The sequence below is a fragment of the Hesperophylax consimilis genome, chromosome 11 (assembly GCF_061612785.1).
Source record: "Hesperophylax consimilis isolate HC1 chromosome 11, BYU_Hcon_1.0, whole genome shotgun sequence".
In the NCBI taxonomy this organism is placed as follows: Eukaryota; Metazoa; Arthropoda; class Insecta; order Trichoptera; family Limnephilidae; genus Hesperophylax; species Hesperophylax consimilis.
This window is the reverse complement of record NC_142846.1, coordinates 11,313,551-11,328,822: the sequence shown is the minus strand read 5'-3', so window position 1 is coordinate 11,328,822 and position 15,272 is coordinate 11,313,551. Positions and strand designations below refer to the sequence as shown.

The 15,272-nt window shown below is 35.2% G+C and overlaps 1 protein-coding gene across 1 annotated transcript in view; it reads left to right on the top strand.

Annotated features, from left to right (window-relative positions):
• Nucleotides 1-15,272, top strand: part of Sobp (Sine oculis-binding protein) — a 99,710-nt gene that overhangs the window by 76,359 nt on the left and 8,079 nt on the right. The window contains exon 2 of the mRNA XM_089637025.1: nt 3,399-3,546. Coding sequence (XP_089493151.1) covers nt 3,399-3,546 — 148 coding nt within the window. The remainder of the gene's footprint in view (nt 1-3,398; nt 3,547-15,272) is intronic.

Here is a 15,272-nt window from a genome sequence, read left to right as displayed (position 1 = left end):
GTAGCCACGCTTATTACGAATAATTTTTAGATATGCCGTAATTACTATAAAAGGAAACTTTTTGGCTTGGTGGCGGCGGAAAAAGATGCATTTTAATTATTAATTGCGTAAAATTAAAATTCACTTCTCGAACCGATTCGGTGACAGTTCGCGGTCATTCTGCCACTGGTATGTGATAATTTTTTATTTATTTTTTTTTTTTTTTAAAGAAAGACAAACATTCCCGGGTTACGAATAACCTGACAATATTTGAAAATCTCCTATCACCACCACAGTAAGCTGAAAATGTTGCTTGTGTTGTGATGGAGGACTTAGCCAGCCGAGGAATTGAACACACTACGCCTGGGTGGGACCCAAACGCGATGTCAACTCGGCCACCGACCGGTCAAATAATATCAATTATAATCACACAAACCCGGCTAGACAAACCCTGCTTTGCCAAACAAACCATTCAAAACCTGGGATGTTTTTTTAAATTATGATGACATGCAGCTTTCGTAGTTTAACCTCAAAGTTCGCCGTTATTCGTAATAAGCCTAGCCAATCCTATCCAAAATTTACCTTGTTTTTTTTTCTTTGGTGTACCGTTAAAATTTCTTGATTAGTTAGGTGTACCGTGAACATAAAAAGTTTGCGGAACACTGGTGTAGTCACTACACTGTAGTGACGTATATTTTTCAGGAACAGACTTTTATCTATGGCAAACTTTAGGACCCATGGGCTCAGTACGAAAAACCCGAAGATATTGATCTAGTTAGTGGTTCATTTATGGATGAGGACTTCTCGCACGTTTTTTTAGCATCTGCCGATGGTTTTTTCATGTTTTCAGCAGTAAAATTACAATTATTATCTCATTTGATATAAAACATAAGCGATAAGCTATAAAATATTCATATTTTTCCGATATTAAATCGCCTATTTTGAGATGTGTATTGACTACACAGCACCGGAACGCGTGAATTTTTTTAGCACAGTAAGGGAAAGGTTAATAGGTGAAAAAATAACAATTAAGACGACGTAAGACTAATAATAACGGGTGTTGGCTCGATACTCATATTTGATTTATTTCTGATGAAAGTATGACACGAAATGTGCATAGGTCCTATTAACAACGAATCTAAATATAATGAAACTCTATAAAAAAATATGTTATAACTTCTTTATATAGGTTAGGATAGTCTTTAAAAGCATTCAGTTGCAAATTAATATAGATGAGTAAATTAACCTATTTTTTGTATATGTTGACAATATTATCGGTGTCAAGTCAGATTAGTAATATTGATATCATATTTTTTTGTATGACTCACTGCTTAGAAAATTAAAAAGAACATACGAAAGTGACCCACTGTAATAACATAATAATACCGTGTACGTGTGATATGTACCTACGTGTATTGTATGGTGAAATCATAAACAATTATATAGATTTTATGACACATTGTTTTCAATTCACAACTCAGTTAATCTTAACGTAGAACGTGTTGTTTCATAATTATTTCATTAAAAATAATAAATAGTACAGTGTGCGTTTTATGTTAGATCGATATATATGAAATTCAATTTTATGATTTATATTTTGTTGATTAATTATATGGTTTTTAATATTATGTATGGAATATGTAGGCATATAAAATTGTCAAATAATAACCACAGAAATGCTACATGAATTAATATATTATTGTGGTTGCCCTACGGTCCTGCAGAAGATTTATATAAATAAATCAAAATTTCTTCTCGCTGCGTTTAAAAACTATAGAGGCGCTATTGCATACTAATATCTCGTCGATGCGTGTTCCACTATTATGAAGCGATAAGGCAGGCCGCAAACATACGTTTTCCGTATTCGATTTCCGAATTCGTTTTCCGTATTCGGAATTCCGTGAGACTAGCGCAAACGTTCGTTTTTCTTCATTCGGAATGTATAAACGTCAGTACAAGTGTTGCCAACGAGGGCGATATATCGCCATTTAGGCTACTCAGAGCGAGAATCGGTGCCGAAAAAATCTAAAAGGCGACTGGTCGCCAATTAAGTTACTTCAAAAACATCAATTTTAAACATGTCCCGAAATTCTTTCACTGCCACCTCCCCCCCCCATGAAATTTATTTTATATTTTCTTGAAATTCTCTAGCCACCCTCCCCCCATGAATTTTTTTTTTATTTTCTGGAGACAAATTTTATTTTTTTGAAATTCTCTAGCCACCCCCCCCCCCACGAAATTTTTATTTTCACGTAAAAACATCAATTTTATACATGTCCCACCTAACAGCAAATTCGGCTACTTTACGCTACCTTATGTATGAGAAACGGCGATATTAGGTCAAGATCCGTTGGCAACACTGAATTACGAACGCAAATTTCCGTACGTTTGCGTCGGCACAAACAAACTGTATGCAATAGCTGCGTTCCACATGACGTCATTAGGTTTTTTCCATCCGGTTTCTCCGAAAGCGCCGGCTCGCATTCGGAACGTGCGTAAGGAATTTGTTCCGTTCGGAATTAAAACGAACGTGTGCGGCAGTTAATGTATTTTCTACTGATTCCGTGCATTCGGATGTCCGAATACGGAAAACGAATTCGGAAATCGAATACGAAAAACGTATGTATGCGGCCAGCCTAAGCGTTGCGCTTAGGACGGATTCGGTTAGAGTTAGAGCGTTAGAGGTCAATTGGAGGTAAAAAGAGACACTTATTTTTTCGCTTCATGTCTAAAAACACCAAAAATTTAAACATTGCTTCGTTTATAGCCGAGTGCGAACTGAAGCCAATAATTAAAAAAAATCATAAAATATTTTTATAGTGAATACCTTACTGAGTAAAACCACAAATTGTATTATTTGTTTTTAAAATTTTTCTCCTTATGTGCAAAATTATAACCGAATTTAATTGCAATCTAAATAATGTCTTCGATAAATACATCCATTTTTTTATAATATGCGTCATCTATTGACTTTATTACAAGTCTAGGATGAATATTCAATATTCTTACTGAGTAAAACTTCAAATTGTTATATTTATTTTTAAAAATTTTCTCCGTGCGCGATTGCAAGATTCTAACTGAATTAAATTTCAATCTATAGTACATATAGTGTCGTCGATAAATACATCCACCTTTTTTTATTAATACGCGAGATCTATTGACTTTATTACAAGTCTAGGATGAATATTCAATATTTTTAGTGGAATAATTTATTGAGTGACACCTCAAATTGTAATATTTAATCATCGAAGCGAAGGAAACAAATGTTAACAACTTTTAAATGAAAAATATGAAACTGAAACATTGTTAATATTTTCTATGATCAAGAAATATTATTTCGTGAAACTTTCGAAAAACAAATTAAACTTTTAGTAAATACCTGAGTAATTGATTAATAGTTTTGTTCGTATTTTCCCCAGGACTTCGCGGAGACAGCCATGAACGAGCTGCTGGGGTGGTACGGATACGATTCGAGAGGGGGGCGCGCTCTGCTGGGCAAGAGGGGGCCCAGTCCCGCCGCGCCGCCCCCCGACCACACCAAGAGCCCCAAGAGCCCCGATGAAAACGGTAAATACAAACCTTATTCTGCAAATACTTCGTTTTAAGCTATTTATTTATTTAATACATTACCTCACAACCCGCCTTAACCCTAACCTCAAACCTTACACAACGCTGCCCAACTGGGTGGCGACATACAGACAGGGGAGCTTTTGTGAGGTGTCACATAAAAATATTTAAAAAAAACCTATTCCTGCCACTGAGAGCTACGTTATAATCTGTCCCTCTTTCTCAAAATGAAGCATTTAACAGAAAGATAGGTTGCAACGGAGGGAATTTTAAGGATCTTTAAGAGGAAGCTACAAGCCAAAAATGTGTATATTCTTGGTATACCTTATATTGTAGGTAACAGGCATTAAAATCGCTTGACGAACGGAGTCTAGAAACGCTCGATTTCAAGCACAAAACTGGTTTTTATTTATTTTGTAAATAATTTTATAAGAAATCAAAAAAGTTAATCAAGTGAAACTGTCACAGCTAATCTTAGCTATAATACTGTATTTTTTAAGCTGTTTCCTTTTCGCGTTCATACATTTCTATTGGAAAAATATTTTATATATTTTTTGAGTAATTTTTATTTATTTGTATTCTACTCAAGCGAAACGATAGGAAAACCTTCAACTTATCTAAAGCATATTTTTTGGTATTCATAATGTACACCAATTCGTTATGAAGATTAATCAAAATAGTGATTTGGCATTAAGCTTTGCATTAACTGTTTTCGTATTATCCACAATTCCTTTACCAGAATAAAAAAAGATAAAACTGTACGTTAACTTTGTAATATTTTAAATGATTAAACATACTAATTTTTGCTGTCGGTGAGTTAGTGAAATGAGAAATATTCCTCCGCGAAATTATTCACTTTAAATTAACTCAAATTCGCTTTGAATTTGAAAGTTGTCTGAAGAATTATTCACACAGGTGATTTATTTATTTATACAGGGTTTTTACAGACCATCTCACTTACGTGAGAACAATCCAGTTATAAAAACTCAGTTGACATACAAATAATTAGCAAAATCTACTCAGCCATAGTACACATTAATTTTCATATACCTAAATAAAGATTGAAATATAAAACAGATAAAAATAAAAATTCTAAATTAAAAATATATATGAAATACAATTATTACAGAAAAGTAAGAAACGCAAGTAATACATAATATAATCAGTGCAACATATTATTTAACAATTGCAGTTTTTTTTGTCTGAATCCATTATCGACAAAAATATCTACTTCAGCACACTCAATCTTACTATACAGTCGACACATTTCGATCAGAGGGCTAAAATAGGCGATGATAAAGTAATGTAAATACAGGGTGTCCGGGGGGTAAAGTGCGCTAACTTCGGGAAGTGATTCTACTTTTTACGAAATTTTAATATTTATTATCCCATACAAACAATTCAAGTTTTTAACCTAAAAACTACCTTAAATCATTGTATTTCGAAAAAAATCATTTACTTTTTTACTTCTAAAATCGTGTAGAATCAACCCCCAAAGTTAGCGCACTTTACCCCCGGACACCCACTATAATATTAAAACAGAAAATCATTTTAATGCGGAGTTTTTAAAATTGCAATTTTCCCGTTGTTCTTCACAAGTCTGAGCTAGTTAATAATAATTATTATAATAACAATAGTGTATTTAGGTAATTACCTCTTACCTCCCTACTCTCTATTGATGACCTTGCATTTACTCTATAGCGGAAATAGTGCTGTCGGTTAAAATGATGAAATAGATATAATTTCTGGGAAATGCTGTTGTAATAAAAAATAGGGGTAAACCAACTGTGAAATAACTCAAAGAATTAGAATGGCGTAAACACAAAGACAGGAATCAACTCATTCCGCGATAAATGGTGCATTGAGTTTAATATTATGTTTGTGTTGGCGATGCACTGTATAATAATAGTAATTCATTTGACTGAAAATAATTTCAATCACCTGTAATGCAAGAGTCCTTCATCTTGGACAAGCTAGAATTACAGTTATTATTGAAATTAGTAAGAAATCAATCTTCCTTTCCAAGTGTCCTCTCGTATCGAAGTTTGTTTATCACCAGGGCAAGCGTCATCCTACTCATAGCTTATCGGAAAAAAATTGACAGATCTGCACTTGTAACAAAAATTTTAACTAATACGAAAGATGATTGCTACCAAATAACAATTTTTTTTAATTAAATATAGGCATTATTTCGTTTTAAATAAATAAATAATAATAAATAAATTCTTTATTCCAGGATGTGGGGAGGTTAGTGCAATCCCACACATCCCATAGAGGATATAAGTACAAATAGTATATAGTTTTAAATCCCGCAAATCCCGCGTTATTTCTAAATGCTATCTCGCAATCCCGCGGGATTTGTAAGCCCTAGTGTGTAGTCACTGTGTACATAATATAATACATTCAAAATGATTTGCCTGTACCCATATTATTATCTATTCAATCTCTTTACAGTGCACGTACAGCAACACTCGCGGTGAAATCAGGAACTAAAGGCTAGAAGGTATATTTTTGAATTTCCAGCGACTCTTGTGCCTGGCCTTCTGAGTAGGTACTTTTCCAAACGGTGTTGGCAGAAGTTGTAGGTAAGCACCGAAACAATGAATGCTGACCGTCATTGTTCCAAGAATTGTATAGATCCTCCCTCCGATTCAGTGGTTCTCAGAATAGTGACTGTAACTCGCGACCCTCTGAATATAAAGTTAATCTACTTCAAATTAAAAAAAAAATATCTTTTCTAACAGGCATATTCTATCGATTTCAATCAGCAAGAATTTAAAACGTCATCTTTCATCCTTCCTCTGCCAGTTTATAATTTAATATATTTACAACTTAACCACCGTAAACCGTTCCTACTTTGCACCAATTTTGGCTCCACTTTCATAAATTTTATTGTAAATTGAGAAAGGCGTATTGTACATCTCTTCTATTGGTTTGACCGATCAGAAGCACATTTAAGCTTTAGCAAGACAGGAAATTTTTTTAAGTTTAATGGTTTGTTTTGATTTTTTAAAACTTTGTTTTTGGAGCAAAGTAGTTCCTTTGATAAGGGTAACTTTGCTCCACTTTGTCTTTCCTTAAGTTTTACGTTTATTTATGCTATGGAGCAATAAAATACATTACTTTTTTTACTTTGCGCTATCGGGAGATGACCCAGGATTAAGAAAAATGCAATTATAAATGAAAATCACATATATTTTTGAGAGATTCATCAACATAACTTTGGTTCATAGTAAAAAAAATGCTTGGTTAAATTTAAAAATAACTTTCAATGTAATTTTCAACAAAGCAAGACATGGTCCTTTGGTAATCAAGTAGAAAACGCAATAAAATTTCCAAAAAATAACATTTAACATTGCAAATTTATGAGTTAAACCCCCCATAAGTGGTTTAACTCGGGTACAAAGTAAAACTCGCGTCTTCCCATTTTTTTTTTGTGGATTTATTCATCCCAGGATGTCGCTCCATTTATATATAATTTCGTCTTTAGCTTTTGGCCACTTCCAATTTGTTAATGAACGGGCCATTGCCGAAATAGTGGGACCATTCCCATCGAATTTTGTTATTACCCCCGGAAACATTTCTCCTTCGTATAAAAAACACGACATACCGGCCCACCTCTCTCACTAACGGTTGCAAATCTAGTTGATTTTGGCCTTCGAAAGCATTAGGTGGTTCATTTTCCAAATCAGAAAGTCCTTCAGACGAATCTCTAAATGACATTTTATCACTAGCCTCGCTACAGCTATGATTGCTACGAGTTTTTCTGGAACTCGTGCTGGGCATGATGTTTACCATTTCCCCAGTCGTTTCCGATAAAATCTGTTGCACAATATTTTCTTCTGGTTCTGTTAGTAATTGCTCCGCAACGCTCATTCCTGGCACTAACTTTAGCTTTTTACGTCCTTTCTGGCTGATGCCGTTAGTCCATTCGACTCTTTTGTTTTGAAGGTTCTCTAAGAAAGAACTGTTTATGGCCTCTTTATCTATAGGACCAGTACAGGGAAGTCGATCTAAGAGAGGTTGCATATTTAGGGGATAAATTTCTCCATTGGGGTACATTGCTCGAGGAGCATTGTATCCCCAAAAGTATGTGCAAAGAATACCCAATCTCGAAAATATCCTATTTTTCCAAAAATATACACCAAATTAAAAAAATATTTTGTCCACAATTAGTTTATGAAATTCCTTATAAAATGAGATAACACTCACCTCTATTCGTTCAAAAAATTCTCAGATGCAAATGGATTTTGACGGAGAACGTAAACCACAGTAAGCTCACACTCAGAGGTCATGACAGAGAATGTCAAAAAAAGTTCGACTTCCGGCAATCTGTCATATTAGTTTTGCCAAAGGAAGAATAGTATTTACCGATTTCACTTTTTAAATGACTAAAATACGCGAGTGCTTCCATCTAGAAAAAGTCAAATCTTTTTATTTTACTGGAGCACAGTTACCTCGCAGGAGCAAAGTAGGAACGTTTTACGGCACCGAAAATAAGGCTGTAAGTACTCACTAAAAGGTGCTCTGTTTTTCAGCTTAAAGTTGTTTTGTTCAGTAAACTACGTTGAAGCGCTGCAATTGCTCGGGAACGCAAATAGTTTTATAAACCTACGTAGTCGTTACAATACTCTGTAGATGTACATCCGTAGTTCTGTTGTAGCAATTCTAAGATGGAAGGACTTATGTGTAATTCCATAAATAAGTAGATCAAATTGTTAAGATAGCACTTGTACATGTTAAACAGAGAAAAACGTGGTTATATTAGAATCATTTTTCACAACCTTTTGTAGGTAGGTACCTACATTATCTAAAGCACTTGATTATTTGATCCGTCGTTAAAAAATGGTCGACGTTCATCAGAATTTAATTAAGTAGGTAGGTACTTGATATCCGATACAAATTACAATATTAATGGCCGAAACGAGATTTTTCATAGACCTCTCATTACAAGGAATAATCTCCCTCGGATCCTCTTGACGAACAATGTTTTTTCAGTTAGATATTGCGGAGGGTGTTTTCTTACCTAGCGACTCCGGTTACTCCCATTTCCCCGTCAGCTTTTGCAACAGGCAGAGCAGGCACTACTATTTTAATTATATTTATTATTTCTTTATTTTTATTAATCAGTCAAGTATAAACCATCCCAAATCCCAAGCTTCGCTGTGTAATAATCTGAAAGTATATATATCCTAATTTCTGCCCTACATGCTTCCCATAACCACTGTGCAAGGCGAGTTACACCAAAACCGATCAAAAGGCCGGGACACTGAATCAAATCAGCCTCCAAACTTGTATGTGAAAAAAAATTTTTTTTTTTAAACTAACTAAAACATTTTAAGATGTTTTAATAAATAAGAATAAATTGACTAAAAAAATTAAAACGCATTTTTTTGTACACGCTAGGAGGCTGCTTTGAATGAGTGTCCCGGCCTCGGAATCTAGGAGGTTTTGGTTACATGCGCTCCTATATTAAAGATTGCACCACGTCTACAGCACATTGTGGAGTGCGGAGCGAGTAAGTATAACACACATTAGGGTAATACTACTATCAGAAAGGTGGCAGCACTTCTGTTAATTGCTAGAATATTTTTGCATTTCGTCATGGTATATTATCAAAGCAAATCGCTTTGAAATTCCGGTTTTCATGAATACGTGTTCCGACATCATGCTAACATATTCGTAATTTACTTTTAATTCATTCGCAAAGCCTGCAATCGCGTTTTTAACCTGAATCACCAATAATTTGAAGAGATTCTTAATAAATTAGCAATAGCCATTTTTCTGCGTGTAGAACCGTAGAATGAACGATAGGACCGAGCCACGTTTTGGTGTTTAAAAGTTGCGTCGAATACTCCCTCAAGACCAACTAGAGTTACAAGCCTGGGCGCCTGACGGATTTTGAGGTGTCAAGTGATCAAGTAAATACCGTTCCATAGTAAAGCAACGAAAGTTTGCAAATGGCGGCGATTGTTGTTGATACTCGTTGTTACTGCTATTTGTATGTTGTTTTCCGCAACCTTTTTTAGCGTTTTTGTTGTTTTGAGATTAGATTGTTTAAACAGTGAAGTTTAGTTGGAGACAGCACTGACTTTGCAATTTGGCTGTTGCGCGCCCAAAACTCTACTCTTTTCAGCCTTGCATTTTCTCTATGACGCATAAAAACTTCGGGCAGGAAACAAATGTTATTTATAATAATCTAAAAAATTAAAAGTAATTTGCCTTATTTACAAATGAATTGTTATTCCTAGGTTTTTACTAGTGTTTTCCAAGTAATTAAAACACTTTCTCCTCGCACGCGAGGGCATTTGGCACTTTTTAAGGCAATTTACTTAGAGGTAGCACACGACCATACGTGACACGTGACAGCTTAGTACTAATGGTACCAAAATTGACGTACTTCGTGCTTACCACACGGAAAAAACTTACTGATGTAAAATATTGTTATTTTATTAAATATCTACTCAAATTATTCGTATTCCGGTTGAAAACGGGACTGCAGGCCTTTAACGAATGAATTGACAGATTTCCTGATAAACTATCAATAAAACATGTGTTATGGGATGGGGATGGCGGAACACGTTTTCATAAAAATAGTAATATTTTATATAGCTTTTCGTCGTCATATTTATTACGATAAACGCAGCTGCATGAATACCATTTCCGATATATTCCGAATGATCTGATAGTTTGTTAGGAAATGACCTGCCATCAAGTTCTTAACAGAATTTTAATAAATCAGCAATACTTATTTTTTAACATGAATTTTTTACAAATGAAAAAAAAAACAAAATTTTGCACGTTCGTGCTGACCGTTTTTTTGTTTCAATATATTTTTGGCGTCTAAAAATAACCATCCAATGCGCCATTTAGCTCAAGACCGTGACTGTGTGTGTTCATCACATTTGGCTATACAAGTTTGCTTAAGCTCACATTTGAATTAATTCCGACGAATTCGTAACGATAATATACGTTTTTTTATAGCGATCCCTACGGATTTATATTTAAAATTAATAAAAACAGTACCTTACTTTAAAAATATTTCATTTAAGACGAAAATTTTATAAAATGTTTTTTAGCTGTAAGCACCAGATTTTATTTTTCTAGACGATGAATTAGTAACTGCCTGAGGGATTCCTTTAGAAACATCTGAGATTTTAGTAATACGTTCATCAGAAATAGTTCAAATAAACCTCACGGCCTGTTGGGGTAAATTCGACCGTAGGTCCGTCCATTACGCCGGGCCGCACGCCGTATATTTTTTGTACATGACTTCATCACTTATGACCGGTCGGTGGCTGAGTTGACATCGTGTTTGGGTCCCACCCAGGCGTAGTATATTCAATTCCTCGAGTGGTTAAATCCTCCATCACAACACACACAACATTTTCTTCTTACTGTGGTGGTAGTAGGAGATTTTCAAATATTGTCAGGTTATTCGTTACCCTGGAATGTTAGTCTTCCTTTTAAAGAAAGAAAAATGTATTGTAGATTCCTACTTACTTTTAGAGATTTGCTAAGGCAAATTTTACTGCAGGTCTGTCCAATACACCAGAGCCGCGCGTCGCATATTTTTGAGCATGGTTTCTTCACTTACGTCGTTAAAATTCCGACGGTATTGTCTCGTCTTAAGGCGAAGCTTAGTGCTAAATCTCTATTTTGATCAATCTTTACAACGAATTGGTGTACATTATGAATACCAAAAAATATGCTTTAGATAAATTGAAGGTTTTCCTATCGTTTCGCTTGAGCAGAATACAAATAAAAAAATAAATTACTCAGTAAAAAATATAAATACAAAACTACAAATTTTTTTTTCAATAGAAATGAAATGACAGTTCCGCTTGATTAAATTTTTTGCTTTCTTATAAAATTATTTACAAAATAAATAAATACCAGTTTTGTGCTTGAAATCGAACGTTTCTAGACTCCGTTTTTCAAGCGATTTTAATGCCTATTACCTACAATATAAGGTATACCAAGAATATACACATTTTTGGCTTGCAGCTTCCACTTAAGTGTATAGTTTTGATATGCCGGCCCTGTTCCTAGATTGGTCCGGGTATCCCGTATCTGTAGCTTGTAGTACAGGCTCCTGCCCCGCTCTAACTCCAGACTGACACGCCACCCGATACGGCAGATGGCAGCAACTAAATGATGAGAGATATCGAATATCGCCTTAATTAATTAAGTACCCCTACCATATTATGTACGGCCGTAGACGCTCTACGGTCCTACGGAGCTACGGGTTACGGTATCTATGCTCATTGAGAAAGAATTCGTTAACCCTATCATCGAAAATAATTCACATACGTTCTTGCGTCCGGGAGCTCGTTCGAACGTATTCCCCCAAAAACATTGCCAAAAAAGTTGTTTTGAAATATTCAAGTAATATGGGGTTCCAAATATATTTTTTAATGATTTGTGTACTGATGTAAGTATATATGTCATTATGTGCGTGAAAGCTTCCTATGCGATATTTACATACAGATCTGTTGGTTCCTTAACAAATCTTGGAAAATACACCGAGAGCGGTTGTTTTCTGTAATGCTTTAAAAAAAATTAAAACTACCTTAAAACGTTAGAAAAAAGTTATTTGTGTTTCTTATTTGTACTATCATGTAGAATCAAACGCACTTTACCCCCGGACATCCTGTATATTATATTTGCGGTAGGTTCCAGAATTGAAGATACTCTCAGTATCGCCCCGGTGTAAGACAGAATTGAAACGTTGCTTGAAATGGCATTGGCCTATTTGGTGACCAGATATGAATAGACAGGTACTTCCCCACCTCCCTCTTCCCATTTCCTTCCCCTCGCCACTACCTTCAGCCTCACAACATACCCCAATTGGGGATTCCACAGTCCCACAGGCTCCAGACGGTTGGGAGCAGTTGGGCCTTTTACGGTTTCACGTAAAAAAAATAATTAAAAAATGTAGCGAAAGTATACTGTAGTATAGATATCGTTACCGGAGTTGAAGCAAACACATTAGGTACCTACTCTTACAGATGCAGGACTTGCCCACAGCATTTTTAAAAACTTGTTATTCGGCATCAAAAAAATATAATTTAGTGAATACGGAAAAAAACGTTATGGCGCACCTATAGTATTTTAGAGTTACCATTGATACCATCATCTACAGCTTGCATACCTAATGTGAATTAATCTCTAAATAACATACCATATGTTTTATTTTTAGCTACAATTTAGTATAAAACATATTGTTACTCAACGCTTTTGTTAATAAGTAACTAATCTAGCACTTTTTCTAAGATTTCATCTCATTAACTCATGCAAAATTGTTCAGAAAGTTACACACCAGTTTGCGAGATTCCTCCGACTGGCGATAGTTTACGCTTGATATTGGATATATTCAGCAGAATGAAAACGTAGGAGAGTCGAAGTATGGCTGTGAAACTCGAGAAGGAAGACATCTTTTGCACTTGATATTAAAATTAACTGAAATTGATTACGGACTGAAGTTTCTAAGGGAGAATCCATACCCATTTTAGTTACACGTCGGGGAATCGAATACCTAGCCAGCCAGCCTGCCCCTGTGGGAACACTGGGAACCCGGGGTAGGTACTGTAGTACTGTGTAGGTACTTACTGTAGGTAGTGAGTAATGTGGGTAGGTACCGATCCAGTGGGTACCTGCCTGACTCCTCTGATGCAAAACTTTGTCTTGTGGCAACACTGTCGAAAGATTGATTTCAAATTTTTAAATACTTTAGGGAGGTAAAAGTGAACTTCTATTCTGAGGAATTCCTTCATGTCCCAGATGTTATAGGTACCTATCTACCTAACCTACATCGATGATAATTTATTTTTTATCGCATAAGTCTTTTTTTTTTTTTTTTTTAGTGAATACCTCACAAGAGTCCCAACTGCTCCCGTCTGGAGCCAGTGAGACTATGGCATCCCCAATTGGGGGATGTTGTGAGGCTGAAGGTAAGTGGGGAAGGGAAAGAGGAAGGTGGGGAAGTACCTGGCTATTCAGATCTAGTCACTAAACACGGCTAAAGCCATTTGGAGCAACGTTTAAATTCTGAATGGTGGTCTTACACCAGGGCGATACTGAGAGTATCTTCCACTCTGGAACGTGCCGCAAATATACTATATATTATTTTAATTAATTAATTGTGAAATAACACAAATTAATCAAATAAAATTTATTTGCGCACGCCGGGTTCGAACCCGCGACCTTCGGAATGGCAGTCCAATGCGTTACCACTGGACTATGCCGGCCGTCAAAAGTCTAGGACAAAGAATGAATATATATTTTTGCATGCTTTTGGTATGCGTTTTGAAATAAATTCCCCTATCTTGACAAACGGATTCCCATCTTTAGAGCACAGGCGTCTGGTAGGAATGAATGGAAAGAATAGATTTTCCAATTTTTGAATAGTCTTTAAATTATTCGTAATACCGTCAAAAACGGTATTGCTGGCCCTTAACGAATGAATTGATTGGTTTCCTGATAAACTTTTAGTAAATAACGAATGTATTATCACGATGTCGGAACACGTGTTTGTAAAAATCCTTACATTTTCGCATTTCGTCATTATATATTATTATTATTAACAACAACCCAGTCCCTTTAGTAAAGTTCACCAGGGTTGTTATTGGGTATGGTGGTTATGTCTTCTGGTTCCACGGTGTGTCTCCTCAAATATCTAAGCCTAGTTCCCACTATATAAACGAATAAAGACAGAAAAAGATTCAGAAGTGAAGAAAAATATACCTAGAAAGTGGGCGGTGAGCCAGATTTTTTTTCAATTCAATTCAATTAGTTTATTCCTTTAAAAACATTACAAAATTACATTTTATTTCGTTTTTAAGTACATTTGTAAAATGGTATTACATAATAAGTAAGCGTTGTATCAACTATACCAGCATCAATAGAGCTTGCCTTTTAAAGGCAGCTTCACCTTCAGCTAAATATGTCGATATCCGAATTGATTCTGTTCAACAGCAAGACTGCTCTCCCCACCGGCATGACCTGCAGGCAAGTTGGTTCTGCAGGCCGGGAGATAAAACAGTCTATGCTGTCGGTGACGGAGATAACCATCAGGAACATAGAGACTAATACTCTCCATGATAGTTGTATTTTCAAACCATCCACGAATTAGTTTGAAAAAGTGTGATACAATATACACATCTCTTCTGACCCGTAGATGGTTCATACCGAGCATGCCCAAGAGAAAGTCAGTAGGATAGAGCCACGGGTAGTAGCCATACACTCTCAGGTAGAGGAACCTCAGAAATTAATATAGATAGATTAGGTGGTATAGACCGTAGGTAAGTACTACATCTTGAAGTAGAATTTATAATTTAGTAGAAAGCTATGCATTATTGAAAATTTGCATTGAATTTGACAACAAATTTTATTCATTCTCCCTGCGATATTTTTGAAATAAAATTAACTTGTTTCATACAGATCGATGTACTTTGTTTTTTTTTTAAACTTATCTTATTTATATAAGTTATTTTATTATACTTCACATTTTTGTGTTTCGATGACAATCGGAAGATAAAAAAAAACCCAGCCTAAAAACCTAACCTAGTTTTCCCACTTTCAAAGGTGTTCTGATTTGTTACTGTTCTGATTTATCCGGTTACCTCATGGGGCAAAAAAAAAATTTATACCATATCCTATTATAATTTGAAATGTTATATTATTTTGTAATAAATACATATATACAAGTACATTTATTATTATAA